The sequence below is a fragment of the Rhizophagus irregularis genome, chromosome 32 (genome assembly GCF_026210795.1).
Source record: "Rhizophagus irregularis chromosome 32, complete sequence".
In the NCBI taxonomy this organism is placed as follows: domain Eukaryota; kingdom Fungi; phylum Glomeromycota; class Glomeromycetes; order Glomerales; family Glomeraceae; genus Rhizophagus; species Rhizophagus irregularis.
The window spans coordinates 451015-476607 of NC_089460.1; the positions used below are offsets into that span (position 1 = coordinate 451015).

The 25593-nt window shown below is 30.0% G+C and overlaps 8 protein-coding genes across 8 annotated transcripts; 2 read left to right on the forward strand and 6 right to left on the reverse strand.

Moving 5' to 3' along the window:
• Positions 1 to 2529: 2529 nt before the first annotated feature.
• Positions 2530 to 2990, reverse strand: OCT59_022889 (uncharacterized protein; the record flags this gene model as incomplete). The annotated part of the gene is made up of 2 exons (XM_066150424.1): positions 2530 to 2904; positions 2988 to 2990. 2 exons carry the CDS (start codon positions 2988 to 2990, stop codon positions 2530 to 2532), a joined length of 378 nt encoding a protein of 125 aa, XP_066006461.1.
• Positions 2991 to 7003: 4013 nt separating this feature from the next.
• Positions 7004 to 7855, reverse strand: OCT59_022890 (uncharacterized protein; the record flags this gene model as incomplete). Its single annotated transcript, XM_066150426.1, has 2 exons — positions 7004 to 7159; positions 7289 to 7855. The coding sequence occupies 2 exons, from the start codon at positions 7853 to 7855 to the stop codon at positions 7004 to 7006; spliced, it is 723 nt and encodes a 240-aa protein (XP_066006462.1).
• Positions 7856 to 9103: 1248 nt separating this feature from the next.
• On the reverse strand, positions 9104 to 10894 carry OCT59_022891 (uncharacterized protein; the record flags this gene model as incomplete). The annotated part of the gene is made up of 5 exons (XM_066150427.1): positions 9104 to 9340; positions 9405 to 9605; positions 10010 to 10118; positions 10190 to 10453; positions 10521 to 10894. The coding sequence occupies 5 exons, from the start codon at positions 10892 to 10894 to the stop codon at positions 9104 to 9106; spliced, it is 1185 nt and encodes a 394-aa protein (XP_066006463.1).
• Positions 10895 to 11143: 249 nt separating this feature from the next.
• Positions 11144 to 11374, reverse strand: OCT59_022892 (uncharacterized protein; the record flags this gene model as incomplete). Its single annotated transcript, XM_066150428.1, has 1 exon — positions 11144 to 11374. The coding sequence occupies one exon, from the start codon at positions 11372 to 11374 to the stop codon at positions 11144 to 11146; it is 231 nt and encodes a 76-aa protein (XP_066006464.1).
• Positions 11375 to 12458: 1084 nt separating this feature from the next.
• OCT59_022893 (uncharacterized protein) lies at positions 12459 to 12728 on the forward strand (the record flags this gene model as incomplete). The annotated part of the gene is made up of 1 exon (XM_025328049.2): positions 12459 to 12728. The coding sequence occupies one exon, from the start codon at positions 12459 to 12461 to the stop codon at positions 12726 to 12728; it is 270 nt and encodes an 89-aa protein (XP_025168418.2).
• A 5485-nt stretch (positions 12729 to 18213) lies between these two features.
• On the forward strand, positions 18214 to 19993 carry OCT59_022894 (uncharacterized protein; the record flags this gene model as incomplete). Its single annotated transcript, XM_066150429.1, has 3 exons — positions 18214 to 18466; positions 18624 to 19149; positions 19231 to 19993. 3 exons carry the CDS (start codon positions 18214 to 18216, stop codon positions 19991 to 19993), a joined length of 1542 nt encoding a protein of 513 aa, XP_066006465.1.
• Positions 19994 to 20596: 603 nt separating this feature from the next.
• OCT59_022895 (uncharacterized protein) lies at positions 20597 to 23057 on the reverse strand (the record flags this gene model as incomplete). The annotated part of the gene is made up of 12 exons (XM_066150430.1): positions 20597 to 20650; positions 20722 to 20780; positions 20844 to 20876; positions 20942 to 21000; positions 21091 to 21325; positions 21400 to 21592; positions 21698 to 21931; positions 22008 to 22323; positions 22405 to 22517; positions 22658 to 22698; positions 22768 to 22850; positions 22936 to 23057. The coding sequence occupies 12 exons, from the start codon at positions 23055 to 23057 to the stop codon at positions 20597 to 20599; spliced, it is 1542 nt and encodes a 513-aa protein (XP_066006466.1).
• Positions 23058 to 23722: 665 nt separating this feature from the next.
• OCT59_022896 (uncharacterized protein) lies at positions 23723 to 25295 on the reverse strand. Its single transcript, XM_025321617.2, has one exon. The coding sequence runs from the start codon at positions 25216 to 25218 to the stop codon at positions 24187 to 24189; it is 1032 nt and encodes a 343-aa protein (XP_025168415.1). The 5' UTR covers positions 25219 to 25295; the 3' UTR covers positions 23723 to 24186.
• Positions 25296 to 25593: the final 298 nt, after the last annotated feature.

Genomic DNA, 25593 nt, shown 5'->3' on the forward strand with positions numbered 1-25593 from the left:
ATTTTAACCACTGCCTGATATGCCGTAATTTTAACCATTACGGTTTCGGTCATATGATTTATACTGATTTACCACTGATCGTTATAGATAATCTTTTTTTTTTTTAAAAAAAGTTACTATGGGCCGGTGCAAAAAGATTGGTACCTCAAACATTGCATCAATAAAAAAAAATTTTATTATATAAATATTTTTTTTTATTTATTTAATATTATCAGTATGTATTGGGAAAATACAATATAAATATTATGTCATGTCATGTGATCCTCATCAGAACTACTATGAGCGTCAAATTCTTCATCAATTAATTGTATATTTTTATCAGATTCAAAATATTTCTTAACATTTTTAAAAGCTCTTTCCCGAAGTTCTACAATAACCTTTGAAGAAAATTTTTTTTTAAATACATTTAAAAGTAAATTTCTAATAAATAAAAGGTTTGGGTGTAGACTTGAGCATGCAACTTTACCCTTTACAACTGATTAAACACCTTTAATAGGTTGAAGTTCACAATTATGGTATGGAGGGGTAAATTTAACTTTATATTCATATTGTTCTGCAATGTTAACACAAGAAAATGGAACCTTTTCTTTGTTTATTTAAACCAGCTTCAAAAGTTCTGATTTTCTTAATTCATCAGAAAAAGCAATATCATGAGAATTTAACCATTCAATTGTAATTTAGGATATTTAAGCATTTTGTATAGTGTAAAAGTATTATCTCTATGGCTTTTCCAGTTTGAAATCACCCTCCCAACTGTACTTTCCCCTATGCTCAAACACCTCAGCAACACGCTTGCGTAATGTGACCTGATGATGATCCTCCTTTTTAAAGTTAGCCCCAAAAAATAATTGTAAACATTAATTATCATCAACTTTTCGTTATCAGTTAGTGATGCATTGCTTCATTTTGTAGAGAAACTATCCATAGTAGGGTAAAAAAATATTAGTAAAAATGTTTATTCAAAGTCATTGTAATATATATATTTTTTTCAGCCCATTTTGTTTTAGTCATACGGTATTTTTCTTAGTATAAAATCCTTTCCTTTTCGGGTGAGATACCAATCTTTTTACACTGGTCCATAGATTGTAAAAAAAAAAATTCAGTAAACTGAATACAAATTCAGTTTAAAAAACTAAAAAAAAAATAGTTTATTAATAAAATTTTTATTTAAATTATTTTAATCGATTTTTTAGTTTTTTCTTAAAAAAATGGAATTTGTTTATTTAGGACCCTGGATATCTCCAAAACAGGTTATAAGTCACACTTTCGGCAGATTGGCCCATTTTTCAGAGCTCAAAAAATAGTTTTTTGTAAATATCTCAGCATTTAGTGATCCAATTTTGATGAACTTTTATTAAATTGTAGAGCTAAATGAGGGCTACAAAATAAAAAAATGTTCATTAAAATTGAATCACTGGATGTTGAGATATTTACAAAAATGATTTTTTGAGTTTCAGCAAAAAGGGTGTTTTTAGCCAAAAGTCCATTATGATCTTTATATTAGATATCCGGGGTCCTGTTTATTTTAGGAAATGGACTTCTAGATTTTAGGGGAAAATGAAAAATGGTAAAGTTCTAAAGCGGAGTTTGGGTAAAGAAACGTTTTAACGTTTCTTTTTTCTTTATTTTTGTAGGGAATGACTTAAAAATGGTTTTAAAAGATCTCGGGTAAGTTGAATGAAGGAAATTTGGGGAATTAATTTAAAAGAAACATTCTAACGTTTCTTCTTTATTTATTTTTGCAGGAAACACCAGGAAAACCTCAGGTAAGTATAGAGGGAGTTTTGGAAATTAATTTAAAAAAAACATTTTAATGTTTTTTTTTTTCTTTATTTTTGTAAGAAAAGACTTGGGAACGGTCTTGAAGGACCTTGGGTAAGTTGAATGGAAGGAATTTTTTGTGATTTGACTTAAAGAAACGTTCTAACATTTCTTTTTTTTCTTTATTTTCGTAGGGAACGACTTGGAAACATCTTGGAGACCTCAGGTAAGTTGAAAGGAAGGAGTTTTTATAAAATTAGTAATTTAAAAGAAATATTCTAACGTTTCTTTTTTCTTTATTTTTGTAGGAAATGACTTGGAAATGGTCTTGAAGACCTTGGGTAAGTTGAATGGAGGGAGTTTTTGTGAATTGACTTAAAGAAACGTTCAAACATTTCTTTTTTCTTTATTTTTATAGGAAATAGCCTTGGAAAAGCTATTGTTGATGCAGTGTTATAAATAAAGAATTAGTCAATGATGTTTTCATCAGCAAATGATTTATTAAAGCGGGAATAAATATTTATTTTAAATGATTTTGCTGTAGCCGTTAATAAATACTTGAGTGGTATCAAAACTAGAACCACATAATGCCATTTTGCTTGATCAGAAAATACTTTATATTTTATATAAATATTGAAATTTTATTAGCTTGTTGAATAATTACATCTAAATATAAAATTAATTACGTCAATACAATTTAATACGTCACAGTGCAAATTAATTATGTCAGTATAAAATTAATATAATTATAAATTTTTATTAATAGAATTATTCAATTACATTAACAAAATTATCAAGATTGATTTGCTTTGTAGAACAAAAGTGTTTTCTTAAAGCTTCTTTTTTTAATTTTTTTATAAACTTAATTTCCTCATCATTTGAACCATAATTATTTTTCTGACGTTGTAAATATAAGATCACTTTATCATAATATTTAATAACTTCGTTATGAGTTATTGTTGGTAAAGGTTCCTTCTCAATTTCTTCTTTTTCTGGATTGTTAGGTTGAACTGCTTTTAAAATTTCATCATCAGAAATCATTTCTGTTGTTACCTTAGAATCGTCATAAAGAACAAATTTTTCAGCTGTGAAAGAATCTTCAAAATCAAGTTTATTTATTAAGACTTGAACTTCTTCCAACTTCTTTAGGCATTCAAGTTCAAGTTGTATATCAGCATTGTTCTCATAAACTTCATGGTTGATGCTTTCATCATAACTTGGCTCACCATATTCAGGTATAATACCTGCTTTTAGCCAACAATTTTTGATTGTATCATTCGTAACATTATTTCACGCACGTGCAATATATTTGATACATTTTTTAATGTCAATTTCACCAAGTTCAGTGCCATGTTCATTGAAATTATCAAAAGCTTTAATCCGATTATGCAAATACAACTTTCTATATTGTGCCTAAAATAAAAAAATCAACATTAAATTTAAAACAATTACAGTAAACAAATAAAGTTTACTTCTTACTTTAAAACTATTAATGATTTCTTGATCGCAGGGTTGAAGGTGAGATGTAGTATTTGGAGAAAGGTATTCAATGACAATATTCGTGAGAGTTGTATTTTCAGATAAAGCATGTATTGAAGCATTATCAACAAGTAGAAGTATGTGCCTATTTTGTGCTCTCATATAAGAATCTAATTTTTTAAGATAATCGTTTCAGATAGACACTTGTATCCAACTTTTTTTATTCCAATAATAATTGATTGGGAGGGAATTTTTGTTAATATTTTTAAACACTCTGGGATTTTCATATTTATGTATAAATAGAGGGCGCAATTTTTCAGTTCCGGTTGAATTGCAGGTAAATAAAATAGTTATACGATCCTTAGATTGCTTAGTTCTGGTCACAAAACTATTAGATATTGTACGATTTGGTTTTATTTTCCAGAAGAGACCTGTCTCATCACAATTAAAAATATCTTTTGGATCATAATCTCTTAATGTTTGACAAAGTTTTTCTCTTATTGAATCAAGATCTTGAATTGGTGCACTATTTCCTTCCCCATGAATATTGTACTGCTTAAGATTATAACTCTTTTTAAAATTATCAAGCCACCCACTTGATGCTTTGAATTTTTCTTCATTACACAATAAATTAAAATCTAATGCCTTTGTTGTCAAAATACTTCTATAGTAACACAAATGATTAATAAATTTTTAAGCCACTAAATCAGTTATATAGGTTGATTATATCACGTGATAAACATTAATATGTATAACATAAGATTTTTTGTGACCCCACCCCCTAAAATATTATATAATAAATGTCATCGCCCTAACTGAACATCCAACATTATTTCACGTGATTATTTGTGAACAACTTAAGACTCTCCTATTAAGTTAAACTCCAGTTAACCTGTTAAAGCGTTAAAGTTTTTCAGTCAGCTTTAATTGTTAATAGGATAACAATATCAAAGAGAAGAATAAATGAAAGTAATGATAAGTATAGTGTAAAAATCTATTTTTATATAAATAATTACCATATTTAATAAAATAGCAAGGGGTAAATTATCTTATATAGAAAATTACAAAAAATTTACCAGTATTACTAAAGAATGTTCAATTAAAAACCACAAAAATTCTTTGTTATAATGAAAAAAAAATTCGTTGTAAAAAAATCTGTTATACCAAATGGCATATTTATATAAGCAATTCACACACTTTACTTTGTATTACATTATACAATAAATAAATAGTAGACTTTGTTATACCAAGGTTTTTTTTATATTTAAAATTGGTACTACATTGGATGATCTGTTATATTATATTATTCATTATATCGAGGTTCGTTGTAGAAAGAGGAGATTGTAATTACACTGTAACAATTTACTGGTATTATCAAAATAATTATTTTGAAATTGTTAATTATATTTGAAAAGTTTCAGTAAGGAATGACTAACAGGGCGAATATGCTTATTATCACTTTACCGATTATTTGCTGATCATATATATATTGATTATCACGTTTATTTTGAAGCTCCAAGCAAAATCATATTTGCTATAGTGCCGGAAGTCTTAACTCGACAATCACGTGATTTTATTTCAATTTTTTTGGAACCGACCCTTAATCACGTGTTTGGAAATCAGCCAATAAAAATCTGAGATTTTTGATAAATTTTCACACTGACGGCTTATCGGTACCATGATATATCACTGCAAAAAATGTTAACTGAAAAAAAGTGTTACGCATTTTATTTTATTTCATTTTAAATAACATTTTTCAGTAATGCAAAGCCAGCAATTAAGTATGTAAAGTATGTATCACTTACAGATTATCTAAATCATCCATTATTCTTTCAATATTGTCAGGTAACTGATGATATGACTTATATTTGCTAATAGCCTATTCAGCGGTCCTACCTTCTAACCCTTTATTGTATGCATCCATATATCTCCATGATTTGCATGCAAATTTACAAATAGTTGTTACAGAAACACAAATAAGAACTTCTGGAACCTGTAACAATAAGTCATTATAATTACAATTGCATAACCGTCTTATTTCCCGTTTTGCAAAACCCTAATATTGTTCTATGAAGTTACACTCACAATGAAATTTTGGGTAACGTTCAAAAATATGTCCTGCTTTAATTATTACCTCTTCCAATATTGACCGTTATTCACAAAAATCTGGTTGCAGTGACATTATTCTTCATGCATAACAATCTAGCCTTTCTGAATCAATATCATCTTGTTTTCCAGAACATTACTCACACATCAAACGTATACCCTTCTCTGGCCAAATATTACACTCTGTAAGCACCTGCTTGATACCTTTCAGCTTTTCTTTTAGTTTATGATTGTCTGGAAATACCATCGAATGTACAAGTTTCTCTTCATTTTCATTGATGTACCAACCGTCACGCATTTTGGATTGTGCTCCTCTAGAACTCAAATTCATTCTTACCGCAATTAGTGCATCAGCTGCTATTAAAGATGGTCATCGGTCCTAAAAGACCACGGTCTCGCAGTCCTACACCTTAAAAAGACAGACTGGTCCATCTTAATGTAGGACCGCGGTCTTTCAGTCTTGTAACACTTACAATAAGACCTACGGTCTTTTTAAGGACTGCAGTCTTTTTAAGACCGATTAGTCTTTTTTTTTTTTCTGCAAATAAAAAATTTTCTATTACTTTACTAGGAACAGTCTTCCTTTATAAATGAACACTAATTGTATAAATTTATAGGAACCATTCCAGACGTATATTATAAGCAAATAATATGTATAAAGACGGATTTACTATATTTTATTAACGTTAATTTTCTTTTTTACCTTGGAGACAGGGAGACAGTCTTTTCTAGAAGTTTCAATATGCATGTAATAACTTTTATATAAAGACCGATACAAAGACCAGGTCAGTCTCAGGACCGGTCCTACTGCGCCAAGAAAAAATGAAAGACCGCGGTCTGGTCCTACAAGTCCTGGAACTGACCAGTCCAGGACCGAGTAGGACCTGTAGGACCGATAACCATCTTTAGCTGCCATTGCATTATAGTTCGTAGATTGGTCAAAACAAAATAAACCAACACAACTAGGGTGCAATATCTCAAAAATCGGAATAGCTTGATGCATGAGCTAATTTTTGTAAAAGAGATTTGTTATCATATTTCCTAATTTTAGATCTATAAATTTTTGATCTACCTGATCCAGCATATGCTCCGATTTCCAATATCCATCTGTTTGTACTGAATGAAGAATAAAAGCTTCTTTACTTTTAATGTGTAGATTTTCCTGCATTTGTTCATCAGATAATTGTAGCAACTTGTAGCATGGATAAAGAAAGGCAGAAACCATAATAGAACGTCCTTGGTGTTTTGAGCGTAGGATATCTTCATCTTCTCTCATCCAGATTCTTTGCTATCCATCATTTGCGTAAAAATGGCATTCATCATACATTATCTGAACCAATTCTTTATCTCCTGGCTTAAGTTGGGGTTCTGAAACTATATTCATCATATCACTATTAAAATCTTTCATTAACCTTTGATATTTAAACATCCTCTTCAACCATTTCTTTCTGTATTTCACTACATCTGGTCGCTCATGCCCATTATAATAACCCCCTTTTTTTCTTTCATCATACTTATATCCCCACAAATACATGTAGTTTCGGCATATTTTCTCAGAAATTGTATCTTTTTTGATATGGCCCGTTAATTTAGGAAATACCATTCCTTCAATATATACTTTCAGGTTTCCAGGGGTATGTGACTCTGGTTTTTGTTGTCATAACCATGCTTGATATTCTTCCTTAAAGTCCTCATCATTTAGCAAACTTTCTAGTTTCGTATGTTTCCCTTGATGATGGATAAGAAACTCTTCCGTTTTTATAAAATGATCTCCCCATTTTCGAATACATCTTGCAATATAATCACCTTTGCTCTATACAGTTTGTGCAATCTGATTACTGGCATCCATTTTACCCTAACCATTTAATAATAACTGTATATATCTGCGTATACTTAGATGGTGTAAATAGTTATAGGTAAAAACATTTTTATTCATTTTTACATTTTTTGTTACTGTGCATTGCTGATTTATTTCATCTAGACGTATCTGTAGATTTCTTGTAATCTCTTTGGAAATTAAAGAAGAATTTGATGTAGTTTCAAAAGATAAAAATGGAGATGGGGATAGAGATTGTGGTTTTAATGATTGTGGTAAGGGCATATTAATTGATTTTTCAGTACTTCTAAATAATGTATCAAGAGTTCTCATTCCTTTTGCATCACGCGCTAACTCTTCCTTTTTTTTTGTGTTCCTCCAGATTGTGGTTCTTAAAGTTTTATTGTATGCTGTTCTGATACTACTTGTAGCTTTCTCATGCCAACAAAGAACTTCAGTAATAAGCTTTTTTTCCACTTTCTCAAACTCTTTCAAATCTTTTGTCAAATCATTATTTATCTCATCCTCTATCTGGTCTTCAACAATTTCACCTTCTGCCCACTTGTTAATATTCTTATTATCCATCCATTTTTCACCTTCAACAGTCTCTATCTCGGTTTCTCTGGATATGTAACATCCTTTTTTTCTAAGTATTTTGTTAACTTGCAGTTGCCTTTTTGTTTTACGTGGCATTTAAAAAAATGGTTAGTTTATTCAAATAAAACATTTTTATTTACATGTGAAAATCTAAAAATTTTCTCATGATCACTTGTTTCTCTCGTGAAAAATTGATTATGATAATCGGGCTGGCATCAAATTATCATAATTTCAGCTCAAATTATGATGATCTTCAGCCAATAAAATTGCATTCACATGATAAAAAATTTGTTTCAAATTCAGACAAATAATATGAAAATCACTGAAGTTTAAATACTTATAACTCTTTATGTAAGCATTTTTTTAAAAATCGGATCAGTAATTTGATAGATTTCACTTTGGTGAATAAGATTACCAGTTTATTTTTTTTGAATTCATATTATTTTTTAATGTTAAAAATTTTCCAAGTATTACAATTTTATTGTCTAGTTAAGACCTCTGGCTAAACATGGGGCCCGAAACTGAAACTTTCTGAAACCCTTTAGGTTTAGGTATATACCAAAACTTAGTTTTAGGATGGGTGTTTTTTTCCCAAAACTTGAAACCCGAAACTGACCTGAAATTCCCAAAACTTTTATATACCGAAATATAATCGAAACCTATTAATTTACTTAATTAATTTTTATTAAAATAACTAAAATTATAACAATATTGAATTACTATCTGACATTTTATTAAAAAGACTTCTTAATTAAGTCTAAACAGGACCCCGAGCAATCACTAGTCGAAATAGTCCAATTCGGCCAGATTTCGTATAGGCAAATTTGGCCCGAATTATGGCTAAAATTCGGCCAAAATTAGACGAATCTCTTAACCGAAAGTTTTTATCGAGTGTTACCATTCAGACTGCCACTCGTCTAAATTTTAGCTAAACTTCGGTAGATTTTGATCTACCATTCATATGACTTTCAGAATAAAAAATCGTATAACTTTCAGATAACATTCATTATAACGAATACTTAACATTCGGTCAGCTTTTAAACGCAATAAATTGTTATTTATTTAATAAAATATTTAATACTATATATTTAATACTAATTTATACTAATTATTATAATGTTCAATTTATATGCTACGCTAATAATAATATATTATAAGAATGTCCTATTTATATAATATAACACCTTCAAGACGACTTTCGTCATCAACTTAATTCACAACGCTAATTTTTTGATACAATAAACAAATAAAATAAAGGTTAAAGCAAAATTATACCGAAATAACATCGAACGTTAAATTTTAGCGAAATAACATCGAATGTATATAATAATTACCAACACTTTATTAAAACGTGTCAGCATCATCGTACATATAGTCATCGTATATACTCTCGTATCCTATATCAGAATCATATACGACATTACCATTTCCTGGTTCTACACATGTCCATTGTAGTGCATCGTTCGGAGGTTGGACGTCAAAATTTTGCAACGTATCGTCATAATTTCTATGTCTGGTTAGTTGTGCGTTTTGTTGTGTAAATGAATAAGGATCCAATACTTCCCTAAAAAAAGTTTTTAACTAGAAAGAAACAAGTTAGTGTAAATCTATAAATTACTATAACAAGTCGAAAGTTAGTACATACCTCCGATGATCTCCATGATCGATTATACACAACTATTTGACATTTTTCTGACGCATTTTCCTCATCCGTTTCACTCAACTCCGGTGAATGATATCTGATATCTTGAATGATATTGATCATCTCTTGTTTTTCATAGTGAGCGATTTTCACGTCGTCTTTATCATATAAAGCTTTGGCAGCTTTTAGTCGACAAATTTTTTTCTAAACGCAAAATAACATAGGTAAAACGTTTATATTTAACTAAAAACAACCAAAATTCTTACGTCATTCATCCTCCCATTTGCGTGTAGATGACGATCGTCACTATCGAGTCTTCCCTTTTTCTTGTAATTATTCCTACTTCGTCTAGATTTATGCAACGACATTAGCCATTTCGTCAACTTATCGTAGGTGGGGTTAAAATTCGGCTTTAAGCTCTTCATTAGTTCTGGTATTAATTGTTTTCTTATGTCTACGTTAGTTTTGCTCATAAACGTTTGATCATAGTCAGGTCGAATTTGGCAGGCATAGTTTTCAAAATGGTCTTCATTTCCATCTAAATTATTAACAGTAATAAAAAATTCGGTAAATATTAGCACGAAACCATTTTTTAAAATATTACTAACCCTTGCATCTTTATCGTCCTTTTCATCCTTATCGTCCTTTTCATCCTTTTCGTCCATTTCAACATCCACGTCAATAATTTCGTCGTCCGAATCTTCACTATCATTATTCCTAACGTTGGCAAATAAAAGGTAATTAATTATACGAATAGTTATAAAACGGATAACAAAAATTTATGATACCTTTGATGTTTACGTTTAGGCTTTGAGCTTTTTTTTATGCTTCTTGGCATCTGAAGGTTCTTATAAAAATTGATTCGTTCATAAAGTCTGTCGTTCTCTTTTCCGAATTCCTCATTTATTTTTATTAGCATTTCATTTAGTTCTTTCGACTCTTCAAATTCTTTATTAAGTTTGTCTATCTTATATTGCAATTCCATATTATCGGCTCTTAATTTCCCATTTTCTATCTTCAGATCTAAAAATTGAAGGTTTTCAAATATATATCTATATATCGTAAAAACATTCGTCAATAAACAATTAAGAATCGATAATCAAAATTTACCAAAATTACTCAAATTTTTTTCCGACGATCGCAAAGTTTCGGTTCGCTTCAACTCGACTTTCGTCTAGAATCATCGATTTCGGTAAATGGATTTTCGGAATTTTTACTTGTAAGCCTGCAAGCTTTGATTTAATAATATTTGACGATGATTTCGTATTGGAGAGAGAAGTTCGTGAAGCACTTGGTGATGAAGATGATTTCGTATTGGAGAGAGAAGTTCGTGAAGCACTTGGTGATGAAGATGATTTCGTATTGGAGAGAGAAGTTCGTGAAGCACTCGGTGATGAAGATGATTTCGTATTGGAGAGAGAGGTTGTAAGCACTTGGTGATGAAGATGATTTCGTGTTGAAGGAGGACCCCAGATATCTCCAAAACAGGTCATAAGTCACACTTTCGGCAGATTGGCCCATTTTTCAGGGGTTCAAAAAATCGTTTTTTGTAAATATCTCGGCATCCAGTGGTCCAATTTTGATGAACAATTTTTTAAATTGTAGAGCTAAATGAGGGCTACAAAATAAAAAAAAGTTCATTAAAATTGAATTACTGGATGCTGAGATATTTACAAAAAACGATTTTTTGAGTTTCAGCAAAAAGGGGTGTTTTTAGCCAAAAGTCCATTATGACCTTTATATTAGATATCCGGGGTCCTGTTGAAGGGGGATCTTAAAGTACTCAGTGATGAAGAAGATGATTTCATGTTGAAGGGGGATCGTAAAGTTTCCGATGACGTATTGGAGGTTCGTAAAGCAGTTTCTTCCTCATCAACATTAGGAGGGACGAGATAAAAAACATCTCTTTCGTTTCTTTCGGTTCCTTTTTTCTCTCCCTTTTTATTAATATTCTTTGATGTGTCCTTTGACATATTTGAAAAAATAGAACTTTTCTTAATTGTTAAAATAGCCAAAATTTATTTACTCTTATTAAATTTATTAAATTTGTAAAAATATATAATAAAATTTTACACGAAAGTATTTTGAAATTGTAAGAAAAAAAAGTTAAGTTCTAGGACGAAACTTTGAAGAATCGAGTTTTTTTATAGTTTATTTATAGTTAAAAATTTGATCAAAAGCTTAATTTATACTATTAAATTCTTAAATTTGATAAGTGATTTATCGAATTTTTTATTAATAATTCGATAAGTTACTTTACGTTAAGTTGATAGAAATTCGATAAATCAATTTTAGTTGATGTGAAATTCGCCAAATCACTTAAATTTGATGAGAATTCAATACATCACTTAAAGTTGATGGAAAATTCGTAAAGTTTGATGAGAATTCAATACATCACTTAAAGTTGATGGAAAATTCGTAAAGTTTGATGAGAATTCAATACATCACTTAAAGTTGATGGAAAATTCGTAAAGTTTGATGAGAATTCAATACATCACTTAAAGTTGATGGAAAATTCGTAAAGTTTGATGAGAATTCAATACATCACTTAAAGTTGATGGAAAATTCGTAAAGTTTGATGAGAATTCGATAAATCACTTTAAGTTGATCGCTCAAGTTGAAAATTCGTTAGTTGAAACTTCACTAGCGAACAATTATATGATAATTATTGAATCGAAACAAATTTTGATACAATTCCATAATTATCAAAATTATCTGAAATTTTTGACAAAATGGGACGAATAAGAACGATATCTAGTGTACTTGATGAAAATCCTATTACTACCAGATCAGGACCCGGATATCTAATATAAAGGTCATAATGGACTTTTGGCTAAAAACACCCCTTTTTGCTGAAACTCAAAAAATCGTTTTTTGTAAATATCTCAGCATCCAGTAATTCAATTTTAATGAACTTTTTTTTATTTTGTAGCCCTCATTTAGCTCTACAATTTAAAAAAACATTCATCAAAATTGGACCACTGGATGCCGAGATATTTACAAAAAACGATTTTTTGAGCCCCTGAAAAATGGGCCAATCTGCCGAAAGTGTGACTTATGACCTGTTTTGGAGATATCTGGGGTTCTACCAGATCACCTCGAGTTACTACTCGATCAATCGTTCAGCTAAGAATTCGTAAAGTACCCTGTTTCTGTAGCGATTGCGAAGGAATGTTAGTTGCTTTTCGCACAAAGAATCGACATGAATTATCGAGCCAACTTTCGTCAGATGTTTCAGAAGTAATTATCGAAAATACTGAAATTTGGGATAACAAACTATTCGAAGTTTTGGAAAATACTGAAAATATTAATGATGAATCATCTTAATTGACTATTTTAAATGAGCAAAGAGTTGACCGATTGCCTCGAAGACGTAGATCAAGGTACATTTTGACCAGAGTTTCCATTGGTAACATCGGTAACATCGAACAAGATTTATCACCTGAGAGAAAGTACGGCCGAAGATCAAAGCGAAGATACTAATGAAGATAACGAATCGAATGGAGATAACGAATCGAATGGAAATAACGAATCGAATGGAGATGACGAATCGAATGGAGATGATGAATCAGAAAATAACAATTCTAAAACTTTTAAAGATTATTTATGCCCGCCCTTCTTTCGAACCATATCAAGACCCAGATGTCACTCCAACTCCAACTAGCGATAATAATAAGTTTTTATGGATTTTAATATGGATTATGAAATTTCGAATGAGATTTAGCATTCCAGAAACAGCAACTAAATCACTAATAAAGTTCATAAAACTGTTATTGGATGAAATTGGCGATACCGCATTTGAAAATTTTCCCGTCACTTTATACAAAGCGAGAAATATTCTCAACATAGAAGATCGATTTCATTGCTTTGCGGTATGTACGAAGTGTCACAAATTATACAACAAACAAGAAGTAGAGGAGTTTCATCAAGATGAAATTCTTGCCATTATGAAATGTCAACATATCGAATTTCCAAATTCATCGAGACGCCAGAAGTGCCAAACTTCTTTATCTCATCAAATAAGATTATTAAATAAAGTGTCAAATCGAATTGAGATGATTTATCCATTTTCTACAATTCGTCAACAATTAGCAACCCTATATCTTCGATCTGGATTCAAAAGGTCACTCAGACATTCGTCCGATCGATCACATTCTGAAAATATATTGACCGACATTTACGATGGTCAAGTGTGGAAAACATTTAAGGATACTTCTTATCATGATTCGCCTAATTTTTTCTGGCCTGAAGTTGCAGATTCACACCTCGGTCTAATGCTGAATGTGGATTGGTTCCAACCCTATGAAGGGACAATTCACAGCACCGGTGTGATATATATCGCCATTTGCAACTTGCCTCGGGACATTCGATTTAAAAGAGAAAATTTATTAATTCTCAGAATATTACCAGGTCCTAACGAAGTGAGCCTACACCAAATCAATCACTATTTAGCACCAATTGTCAATGATTTAGAATTACTATGGAGTGGAATAACTCTAAATCGAACATTTGAGTGCCAAAACAGAAAAAATATTCGTGCGGCTTTAGTACTAGTTTCGTGTGATGTTCCCGTGGCAAGGAAGATATGCGGGCATATTTCAGCACTTGCATCACGTCACCGGTGCAAAAAACGAGCAAATTATGAGAATCGACAAAATAATTTCGCCAGGATGGACAATATAGACGAATGGTTTGTTACTCGAGATTTGGCCGAGTTTCGTGAAAATGCACATGAATGGCGACGTTGTAGCTCTAATGCTTCACGAAAACGTTTTACGAAAGATACTGGAGTTAGATGGTCAGAATTATTGCAGTTGTCATACTTCGACCCTATAAGGTTCATTGTTGTCGATCCAATGCACTGCTTATTTCTAGGCATCGCGAGATGGATAGTGAAAAGAATTTGAGTTGATGAAGGAATTTTGAACCAACAATCGTTTATAAAAATTCAAAAAAAAATGGATGAGTTTCAGATTCCATCCGATTTGGGACGAATCCCTGGGAAAATCCATTGCGGAGAAGGATTTTCAAATTTTACAGCAGATCAATGGCGAATCTTTTTCACAATTTACGCTTACGGTATCGCTATGGAGTCACTTTTTAGGTACGTGATCGGAAAATTCTCCATCATTTTGTGAGAGTTTGTACAGCTTTCGTAAGTCGAATTTTAGAACTTGATGCTGTGAGAGAATCGCATGAGAGATTGATTGAAATTGTGAAGTTGATTGAGAAACATTATGGACAAGATAAAATTACTCCTAATCTCCATCTTTCACTTCATTTGAGTGAATGTACATATGATTTTGGACCTTTATACGCATTCTGGTGTTTCTCCTTTGAACGCATGAACGGTGTATTAGGTAAACTATAACTATTTATTTAGGTTTAATATTCTTATTCTTAATTTATGCATAATCGTAATTTTAAATTTTAGGCGCCTTACCGAACAGCCATAGGAAAATAGAACCGGAAATTATGCGACGAATGATGGCTGATATCCACATTGATAGTATTATAAATTCTGGAGAAAATGTAAAGGGACTAGAACTTCTCAATAATCGAGCTTTTGTTGGATCCTTGGCAGAGGCTGACGAATTTTCAGCCGATGAAATGGAACGATTTTGGTTGAATTCGCGGAATATTCAACAATCAATAAGTCACTTTGAAGCGAGTCATTTCCAGGTGAAATGTTGGGTCCCGCCTCTGAAAATATAGTGATATCAAATTCAATGCTTGATTTACTAATCGAATACTATTTGGCGACTTATGAAACACTTGAGTTTCGAAAGCCATTCAGAGAAGGCCACGAGAATTCAAGGATCATTTCCGTCAAAATGAAACAGTTCGGTAGATGTAGAATCGATTCAGAGACATTAGGGTCAAATATGTCAGCTCGACACGTAAAGAACTCGTATGTTTTAGCCAAATTTATAACACAAGACGGTAGCGTCGATTGTTATAGGACCCCGGATATCTCCAAAACAGGTCATAAGTCACACTTTCGGCAGATTGGCCCATTTTTCAGGGCTCAAAAAATCGTTTTTTGTAAATATCTCGGCATCCAGTGGTCCAATTTTGATGAACTTTTTTTTAAAATGTAGAGCTAAATGAGGGCTACAAAATAAAAAAATGTTCATTAAAATTGAATTACTGGATGCTGAGATATTTACAAAAAACGATTTTTTGAGTTTCAGCAAAAAGGGGTGTTTTTGGCCAAAAGTCCATTATGACCTTTATATTAGATATCCGGGGTCCTATTGTTATCCTGGACAAGTTCAATTCTTTTTTTCCCACAAGGTTGACTTACCGGATGGAGAATTGGAACATAATTTGGCATTCATTCGATGGTATCAACCAGCGAATTCTCGTTATTATTTCAGTATTGAAGACGATGAAATTTGCAATGTCGAACTTTGGGGTACTAAATTTTACCCTGAAGGTCAAGATTGCATAATTCCAGTGCATAATATTCTCAGTAGATTTGTGCCAATAAAATATAAAATTTCGGATAGGAAAAATGCGAGAGAATATTTGGCCGTAAATCCTATTAATAGAAAATTTAACATTCGTTAAAAATAATAATAATAAATCTTCATTTTTGTTAGTCGAAATTTGACGGAAGTTGTTGCTTTTTATTGGATTTTACATAAATTCTTTTTTTTTGAGTTTTACATAAGTGTCACTTGTTCATAATAAATTTTGGAAACCGAGTTTTATATAATGATCAGAATTTCAGAAAATCAGAACATCAGAAGAACATCGGAAGAACTTCGGAAAAGAACTTCGGAAATCATGTGAGTCAAAATTAAGCCGAAATTAATTTCAGACAAATTTTGGCTGAAATTTATTCCGAAACTTAGCCGAAAGTCACATGTCCGAAATTTCTTATTTCGACTAGTGAATATATGTATAGGTAATAATATCGTTTGCTTAGTCACATGCTATTTTAGCCACAGTTAGAGGTTAGATTTGCGTAAAATTAATGATATTTTTTGCCAATGTCATATTTTTTATTTGCTTATTTTCACAGAATTTTTGAAAAGTCATATATTACAATTGCTTATTTTTTGAGTAAATTTGGTATTATTTAATAATGCATTATATAACATTTAACTATATAAGCGATGGTATTATACTAATATGCAAAAGTTAATAGGAGATGAAAAAAATTTTAAGACGGATATTTTAGCTAAGATGATATTACTATTGAAAAAAGTGAAATTGTAAATCATAAATGCGAGAAAATTTGATCAAATAATTTTTGTAAAATATAATATTATAAAGTCATATGGTTAAATTGCTTATTTTTGGGCAATTTGTGAAGTCACATGTTGAGTTTGCTTATTTATCTTAATAAAAACCTTGCGTAGAGCTATTATAAAAATTTTGACCTTTCTTGTTACCTATATATATATTGCTCGGGGTCCTGTCTAAACATTTTTATTTTATTTTTTATTTTTATGTTATAGATAGACTGTCATACAAGAGATTTAAGACATTACATAATAAAATATGAATACTAATCAAAATATATAATTGTATGAAACTCCCACTTGAGAAGCTGCCCACCTTTTCAGTTATTCCTAAGACGAGAAGGCATGGCCTGCTAGTCCATAACATAGTAAGAGGTAGAAACTATACTAAGAAAGTGATATTTATATTAAAAGAAGAATAAAAATTAATAAAATTAAAAGAAAAATTATATCAGGTGAATTAATGTGAGACAGCCAAAGGCTTGAATGTAAAAAGTAAAGATGGTTATCAAACACAATATATTAAATATCGATTTATTAATTATTTAAATTGCCATGTGATTATCCAATCAACGAGTTTCTGGATATCGGGATTAGTTTTGAGATAACTGAAATTAGTTTTGGATTTTGGGATTTATTTAGGGTTTCGGAACTTGTTTAAGGTTTTGGGTGAGATTTTGATTCGTATATTCTGAAACCCGAAACTTTTGGAAATCCTCTCAGAGATTTCGGGCCTATATTTACTTCTGACACCATAAAAAAATTGTACTAATTGTTTTATTTGGTAGTTTAGGATACCCAAAATATACTATAAAATTATTGTGGCAAAAAAAGATAAAGTTAGCTTTAAGCCAAAATTTTTAATAATTATAGTATTAGCCAATTATATGCCAATCATCTGCTAATTTGACTTTGAAGCTTCAGGCGAAGCTACAGATGCTTGGACGAAACCTAAAACTTTTATAGTATATTATTTAGGTATTTAAAAATCCATGGCTAAAATAAACATGAATAATTTTTGATAATCAAAAAGTTATCATTAAATACATACTTGCAATTATTGTAAGATTAATATAAGGCTAATATTTGGTAAAATCTTCATGAATTATTATATGAATTAATTTATTAATAGTATATAAATAAAGTAAATAAAATCAAAATTTTATACATTATTATGTAGAGTTTGTAAAAAAAAATAAACTCAACAGTATTTTTTTGTGACAATATTGAACAAATGATCAGCAAAATAATCGGCAATATCATGATAATATGAGGATATCTGCCCTGTTGGAATGACTATTAATCAAAAACAGAAAATGCTCATGTACAGTCATCTTAATGATATCTATAATTATGTAGGAGTATGTGATATTATGTACTTGTAGTCATAACTGCATTGTAATTGTAGTAATTAAATATATAATTGCCATCAGGTTGATTTGTGTGATGAGATTTTATATATCCCAAATCCCTTACAAATTTTTCTTTTTTTTGAAACTGATACAACTTATTCGCATATTTGTCATACAATATTTATCTTGAAATTATTGAAACCAAATATGTCAATTTTAACTACTAATTTCCCTAACATTGAAGATGTGGAAAGATACGATACAGAAAGACTTATCAATTTTTTACGATTAAAGATCTTGAATCATGATGAGAAGAACTTCAAGATACTACGTGATCAGGATGTTGATGGTCTGGCATTTCTTCATATGACTGAAGATGTTTTTATAAAGCCTCCCTTTAACTTTAGTTATGGAAAAGCCAAAAAACTTGGCATGTTGATCGATAGTTTAAATAATCAAAGTAAGTTCTATATAATAGTTTATTTATACTTCAAGGCAGTTATTTTTGTATTATTTATTACTCATTTTTATGATTTTCCTGTATGTTATATACTCATATAATACTATATACTTAATCTTGTGCTTTTCTTCGAATATGATTATTTGTTATTCTATAGGGCTTTTAACTCTTGAAGAAGCATTATTGTGTATTCCTCCACCTGCCTTTATTAAGAAATTAACCAAGTCTATTCCGAATTTAGGTGATCATGTACCAGATGATGTTTTTCTATGGGATGACTTCTTAGAAAGTGTGAGAATGTATGAATTTACTGATAAAAAAAGATATCAAAGACCACAATTTTCTCATTCTAAGATGGGTGTTGGTGAAACGAGCATTCAAGCAATTTTTGAATTTAATATCTGCGAAGTATTAAATGAGCTTTTACCCAACTATCTTTTTTCAAGAAAAAGTACAAAAAATCCTGGTGATCCAGATTTTACTTGTTTCTTTGCTCAATCAACACTACTCTTTCCAATTGAAATCAAGCCAGAATACCTTTTAGAAATTGGAAAACTTCAATTTCCAGAATATTATAAAAAGAGAGCAGAAGCAAGAACAATGATTAAACAGATTTTTAGTTATATGATAGAAAATGAATGTCAATATGGCATTTTTTCAACATATAATATGCATTGGTTTCCGTATCGCCACGTTAATAACCCAAAAAAGCCTCTGATTTCGTAAACCCTCAATTAACAAGTGAATTTCCAACAGTTCTCAAGGCATACGCATACATGGTTCAAAAATTATGGCCATGATAATGATAAATCTTATTATTCTCCTCATATTTTGAAAATTCTGGATTCAGTTACGAGAAAAGATGAAGAATTGGTTTCTAATACTAGATCTTTAAGGTCTAGGACAAAAAGCTCTTTTAACAATAGTTTAGGCTCATTATCTTTTAATACTTTGTATAAAAGTCAGATGAATAACCAGAACTTCTCCTTTTTGGATTTCAAATTTAATGATATTCTTGGCCAAGGACGAAGTGGAAAGACACTCAAATGTGAATTTCGGGGAAATACGATTGCCTTGAAGTGTACCGATCTATGGAAATATCCGCTAGATATCTTGAAAGAAATGCAAAATGAAGTTGAGATCTATCAAATTCTTGCTTCAATTCAGGAAGAATTCATTCCAAAACTAATGTGTTATGGCTACTATGGAGGCGGAATATGCTATATTATTGGTACAAGTTTTAGTGGTACTGCTTTAACTGATTATAAACATATAACAGAACGACAAAGGGTTATGTGCCTTTGTGCAATAAATGCAATTCACAGTAAAGGTGTGCTTCACAATGATATACGAGCAGAAAATATTTTGCTTAGTAACATAAATGATAATGTTTATTGGATTGACTTTGGGATGGCGAGTTATCATTGTGAAGTTAAAAAATGTTGGAAGCTGTTTGATAAAGAAAAACGTGAATTGGTTAATTTGCTTAATCAATATACTTTATTAGATAGTGTAGTAATTGTATAAGAATATTATTTAGAATTGTATAATATAATTGCATATAAGAATTTTATATCCATAGTTAGGTCATCAAGATTGCGTATTTTTGGACTAATCTTATATATATATAATATATTTACTGTACGTATTTTATGTATTTTATGAAATTATTATAATGTAATTAGTATTTGTTCTTGCAATTTATTTTTTATTAATAAAAAGAAAAAAGTGATAACACTTGCTAAATTGCAAATAAATACACCTAATAAATTGTGTTGATATTGAGTTTGTATATTATATTTCCAATTGAAATTCGTTAATACTCAAGAAAAAAATCACTTAATTATTTAGATGGAATTGCTTCTAAGAAACCTAATACAGAGGATATTGATGTTGATAAAATAGTTAAAGAACTAAAAAATTGATTGTTCTTTTAAATATTCATAATATATATAAAATCAAATGATAATTTGTGAAGGGTATTTATCCCTCCTTATTATTACTGATACTGCCATTAAAGAATTAGCTTATAATTAGAATATCTTTGTATAGATAATTGTAAATATCTTATTAATTTAAAACCTATTGTGCTACATTTCTAATATTTTATTTATAGTATATTATCATTGATTAACTCATAAAATATATATTAATTTTTTTTAATGTTGATTTTGTTGGATTGGCCTAATGATAAAAAAAATATTACATAAAAATAAAATTTTGAAAATTAGTTATTTTAAATGAAAATTTACTACCTTTGTCCTGTATGATAATATATATAAAAGTTTATTTTGAATATATTCTTTTCTAATAACTATTTAACAAATATTATTTTAGAAATCATATTAGTTTAGTAATTCAACTTTTATTGACTTACTTTGATGATTTACTCCATTCTTTATAAAATTCCCTAAATAATTGTAATATGATTAAAAAATTATTTTTTCCTATAGTGCAGATAAAAAATATTAATACCTTTGTCATCAAAATATTCTATCATAATAGCTAATGCAATTCCACAACTTCTATCAATACTATTTAATCAAAATAAATTTAATATACTTAATACAACTATTTTAAGAATTAGATATCAGTTTGCTTCAAGGAATATCTAAATCATTTACCCCTGTTTACAATGAATTAATATTCTCTTGTTTTCTTCTAATGGTTTTTTAATAAATTCTAATGCAATAGGAATATTTAAATAGAATATATTTCGTCCTTTTTTACCTTCAGGAATTGGTAATTGTAAATAATTTTTATTATAAGGAAAAGGTGGTGTATTTTCATTTGAAGTGTATGGTTCTGGTGTACAATTGATTATATAATCGAAATTCATCCAGCATTCAGGCGGAGATGCTATAATTTATCATGATACAAATAATTGTAATGAAAATTAAATAAATTAAGTTGAAAAAATTAATTTAAATTACCACTCTTATAATTTCCTATTGCGATATTCGTGTTTCCTACAAAATTAAATGAATCATTTGACAATTCAGAATTGTGTAATTTTAATAATCTTTCTTGTTGAATGAATTGCGAAACAATCTTTTCGCATTCAATAAAATTATATGTATTCAATATTTCTTCATGATATTTCCAAAATAAAGGAGGAATCAATCCCTAACCATATTATAAGTAATTATAATATTTTGTCAGTTCGCCAATTATCCGGAAAGAAAAAAAAAAAATTTTTTTTTTAGAATAGAGCTGCAGCGTTATTATTACCTTTGCCCACATTTCATGATCATCAGCTGATCCTTGTACATAGAGGAATCCTTTTCTTCTTTCAACTCCTGATTCGACCATTTTTGATGCACTTAAACAAATTACTGGATAAAATGGCATACTAGTATAATCTGGCAAATTATGAAGAAATATATTTGATGACGGAGTAAACCAAAGTGGCCTGAGGGGTTTTTTTAATTTGTTCGAAAGAGATTGAATATCAAATCCTGAATTCTAATAAATCGCGATATTAATTTCCCGGTAAAATTATTTTATAAAATATTAGTAGTAAAGAAGTTTAATGACTTACAAGAAGTTTTTGAACAAATTGAGGAATTAATGAAGCAATCTGATTATGTTCAGATTTGGAAATTAAAGATGGGAGAGAATGAAATTCCGTATCCCATTCATCATCAAGTTCATCATTCCGTGTAAGATACGCTTCTCCATTAGGCTGTTGAATTGATTCGGGAGGTTTATGTAGTTTAGACACTTTTGAGTCAAGTGTAATAGAATCGCGAAATTTCTTGACTGCATTATTAATAGTACAACACCAAATTGGAATTGTCTTTGATTGAGAATCAGGAATTCGTTTTCCACGACGCGTCGAATCTACTATTATACACCTTTAACAAGCAATTGCGTATTCAATTGATTAATATTTTTTATTAATTCACGCAAATCGTAATTGATGAAAAAGAACATACCCACCATGTTTTATGATTATACTAAAAAGATGAGCGTTTAATCTGCGTAGATTAAATGCCCATTTTCCGGTATGCCCATCGGTTGATTTGAAATAGACTGTCTGTGTACCAAACTTTAGCACGACGCAACATACAGGGAAATTAATGTCATAATTTATGTACCCAATTACGGTTTCTTGTAATGTTGACAATTAATAAAATCATCTTATGATGAAGTTTTTTGCTCCAGGATTCAATAGAAGTGAAAATTTACCTTCGTAGGGTCAACATACCAAGTACCGCATCTTTCATTTGCTGAGATTAAATTCGGAAAGTCAGCAATGATGAAATTATATTTTAGAAGAGAACAACGTAATTAATTACCTATTACAGGTAAGTATGGTAATAAATTTGATATTTCACTCACGAACTTTGCATCTTCGAAAATTGATTTTAATCTATTAAATCTAAAATAATAATAAAATAATAATTGATGCAACTATTTTTAAACAAATTAAATAAAATAGAATTATTAAAATAACGATAACTTGCATATTTTTTGAATCTTTGCGAATTTGTTCTGTATCACTATGTACATTTGATCCTATTATATTTATTATATTCGTAATTTTATCAACGTCATTATTTGAATTATTAGCGTTTGTTAGCAGCATAATTATTTTTTTGAACGAAAACGAAAGTAGAATTCGGCCTGATTTAAATTACAAATTACGTCACATTTTATGCATGTGAGCAAAAACCGAAAGGTACTTGCATTTATGGTGATTTTTATAATTTATTCTTATTTATACTTATTACATTGGTATTAAAAGTAAGTATATTATATTTAAAAGTGAGTTGATCTTTGGATGAGTTCAAGTAATATACTGCATTGCGAGAATTGCATAAATTACTAGATAATAGCGATTATTATTGTTATATATGTAACTTACTAGTCAATGCATGTATTTGAACTTAGATATCATCTTTACTTTGTACAATAAATCAAAACAAATGTTATAATTTGATGTGATCAATATTGTTATTCATTTGAACTTTAAAACGGGTTATAAACAAACAAGATCATTATCGTTAAAAAAAAAAAAAATTTTTTTTTCATTGAAAGAATTCCGATCTTTTTTTCGTTGCCGATAACCTGCCGGCAACAATCCGACTGCAAATTTTCTGAGTGTCCCGCTTGTTATTATGTACCACCCGGCTGAGATTTTTGTAGAAAATGTACTTTTTCATATACCATTCCTTTGCTGTATCTGCAGATTTTTACATTTATGATTCTCCATAGATCTCAAATCGAAAATTATGAAATAAATGGATGGATGGATTGAGACGAATGTTCATTTATGTTTAATTAAAATATTTAAATTATTTTCAGTATAATATTAATAATTCTAAAATTTTTTGATATGAAATAATCTTATTCAGGGTATTTTCTTATTATGGTTTATCTATAAATATTTCATTATTATGCGTAAATTTTTTTCTTAATAAAATCATCATTATCGATCTTAAGCTTGGACATATAATTCAAAATTATCCCTATTTATAATTCGAAACATGCAAAAAACACACAAAAGAACACTACTCATCAATATATTATAAATATCAAGCAAATAATACAAAAAGATCAGTGTAAAGGACAATATTCCGAAGATAAAAAAACCCTAGATCAAATAAAACATCAATTAAAACAAGATAATGAAACAGGTTAGACTTTCATTGTTCACGCATCGTTTAGGTGCGAATAAAGCCTAGAAAAAATTTTTGAAAGTGACGTTAATTTCTTTACTCCTTTTTGTTCGTTTGGCCATTCCGTTCCCGTTTCACTTCTTTTTCTTTCTCATCATCATCGTCATCATCGTCATCGTCATCATCATCTTCACTTTCAGCTTTCTTTTTTCTTTTTCCTGGACGTTCAACATCCAAAAGTCTGGCATCTTTCTCTACAATTAAACTCCTTAACCATTTAATTTCCATTTCAAGTTCCTTCACGCGGCCTTCAAACATTTCGGCTTTAGCAGTCATTTCTCTTGCGGTTCTTTCAAGTGCTTGTTCACGCATTTTTTTCTTTACACGAAATCTAGCAGATGCGGCAGTATTTCTCCTCCTTTTATCTTCTTCAGCAGCTAACTTTGCGGCATGGTCAGCATCTTTTTCACCTTCTTTTGTTTCAGTAGATCCACTTTGTGTCGTTTCTGAAGTAGATGAATGATTTGATTTTGCTGATGAATTCTTACGATTTGGGCCACTTGTAGATGAAGGAGTAGTGTTAGTAGAAGTGGTGGTTTTGGTAGTAGCTTTTGTAGAGACTGTGGATGTAGAGTCTGTTGTGATCTTTGTAGTAGTAGGTGTTGAGTTTGGGGAATTTTCTTGTGTTTCTTTTGATAAAATTACCGAATTATTAGAAACGTTTGATGAGACGTTAACTGGAGCTATAGGAGTAGCTGGAAATATAGGCGTAAAATTATCGTTAGAGGAAGTTGCAATTGTAATAGGCTGCAAACGATTCGGTACGAGTGAGTTCGGAGTTGGAAAGAATAACGGATAATGTAAAGTTTGTTGTGTTTGCGTTTGGTCAGTAAGGGTAGTAAGTTCGTGTTGAACCATCATAGGCTGAGTAACATTTTGATCAAGTTTCGTATCAATAGTTGAAAACTCATCATCTAACAAGCTCATTCCAGGTGAAACTTCAATAAATTGAGTATTAGACCAGAATTCTAATTCTCTGGCTAGATCCTCATCGGACATTTCAGGTGCTGTGACTGGATTTAGAGAGTTTAGTTGAGCGATGTAATTATAGTTATAATTCGAAGACATTGTTGAACTTTTTAATATTAATGATCCGTTTTAGTTAAGTTGGCCGCTCCAGGTCTCGAGCGATTAAGAAAGAAAAAGTCGACAAAATAACTTTTAAAAACGGAATGAAAAAATCTTTCTAAAGGCTGACTAATTCAATCATAATTTGTAATAGTGTTTTATTATTTTATTGTTTCACAATTAAATGTTTAGGAAATAGATGAATGTGTATAAAATTTCACTAGCCTTTTTTAAAAATATTATCCGAAAAAAAAACCCGGAATATCAGGTACAATCAGTATTACAGTCTGCGTAAAATTTCATGTAAAAATGTTATCATTTATTAGTAATTTGATTCGTCGATAACTCTAATTTTTTTTTTTTAGAGATTTGAGA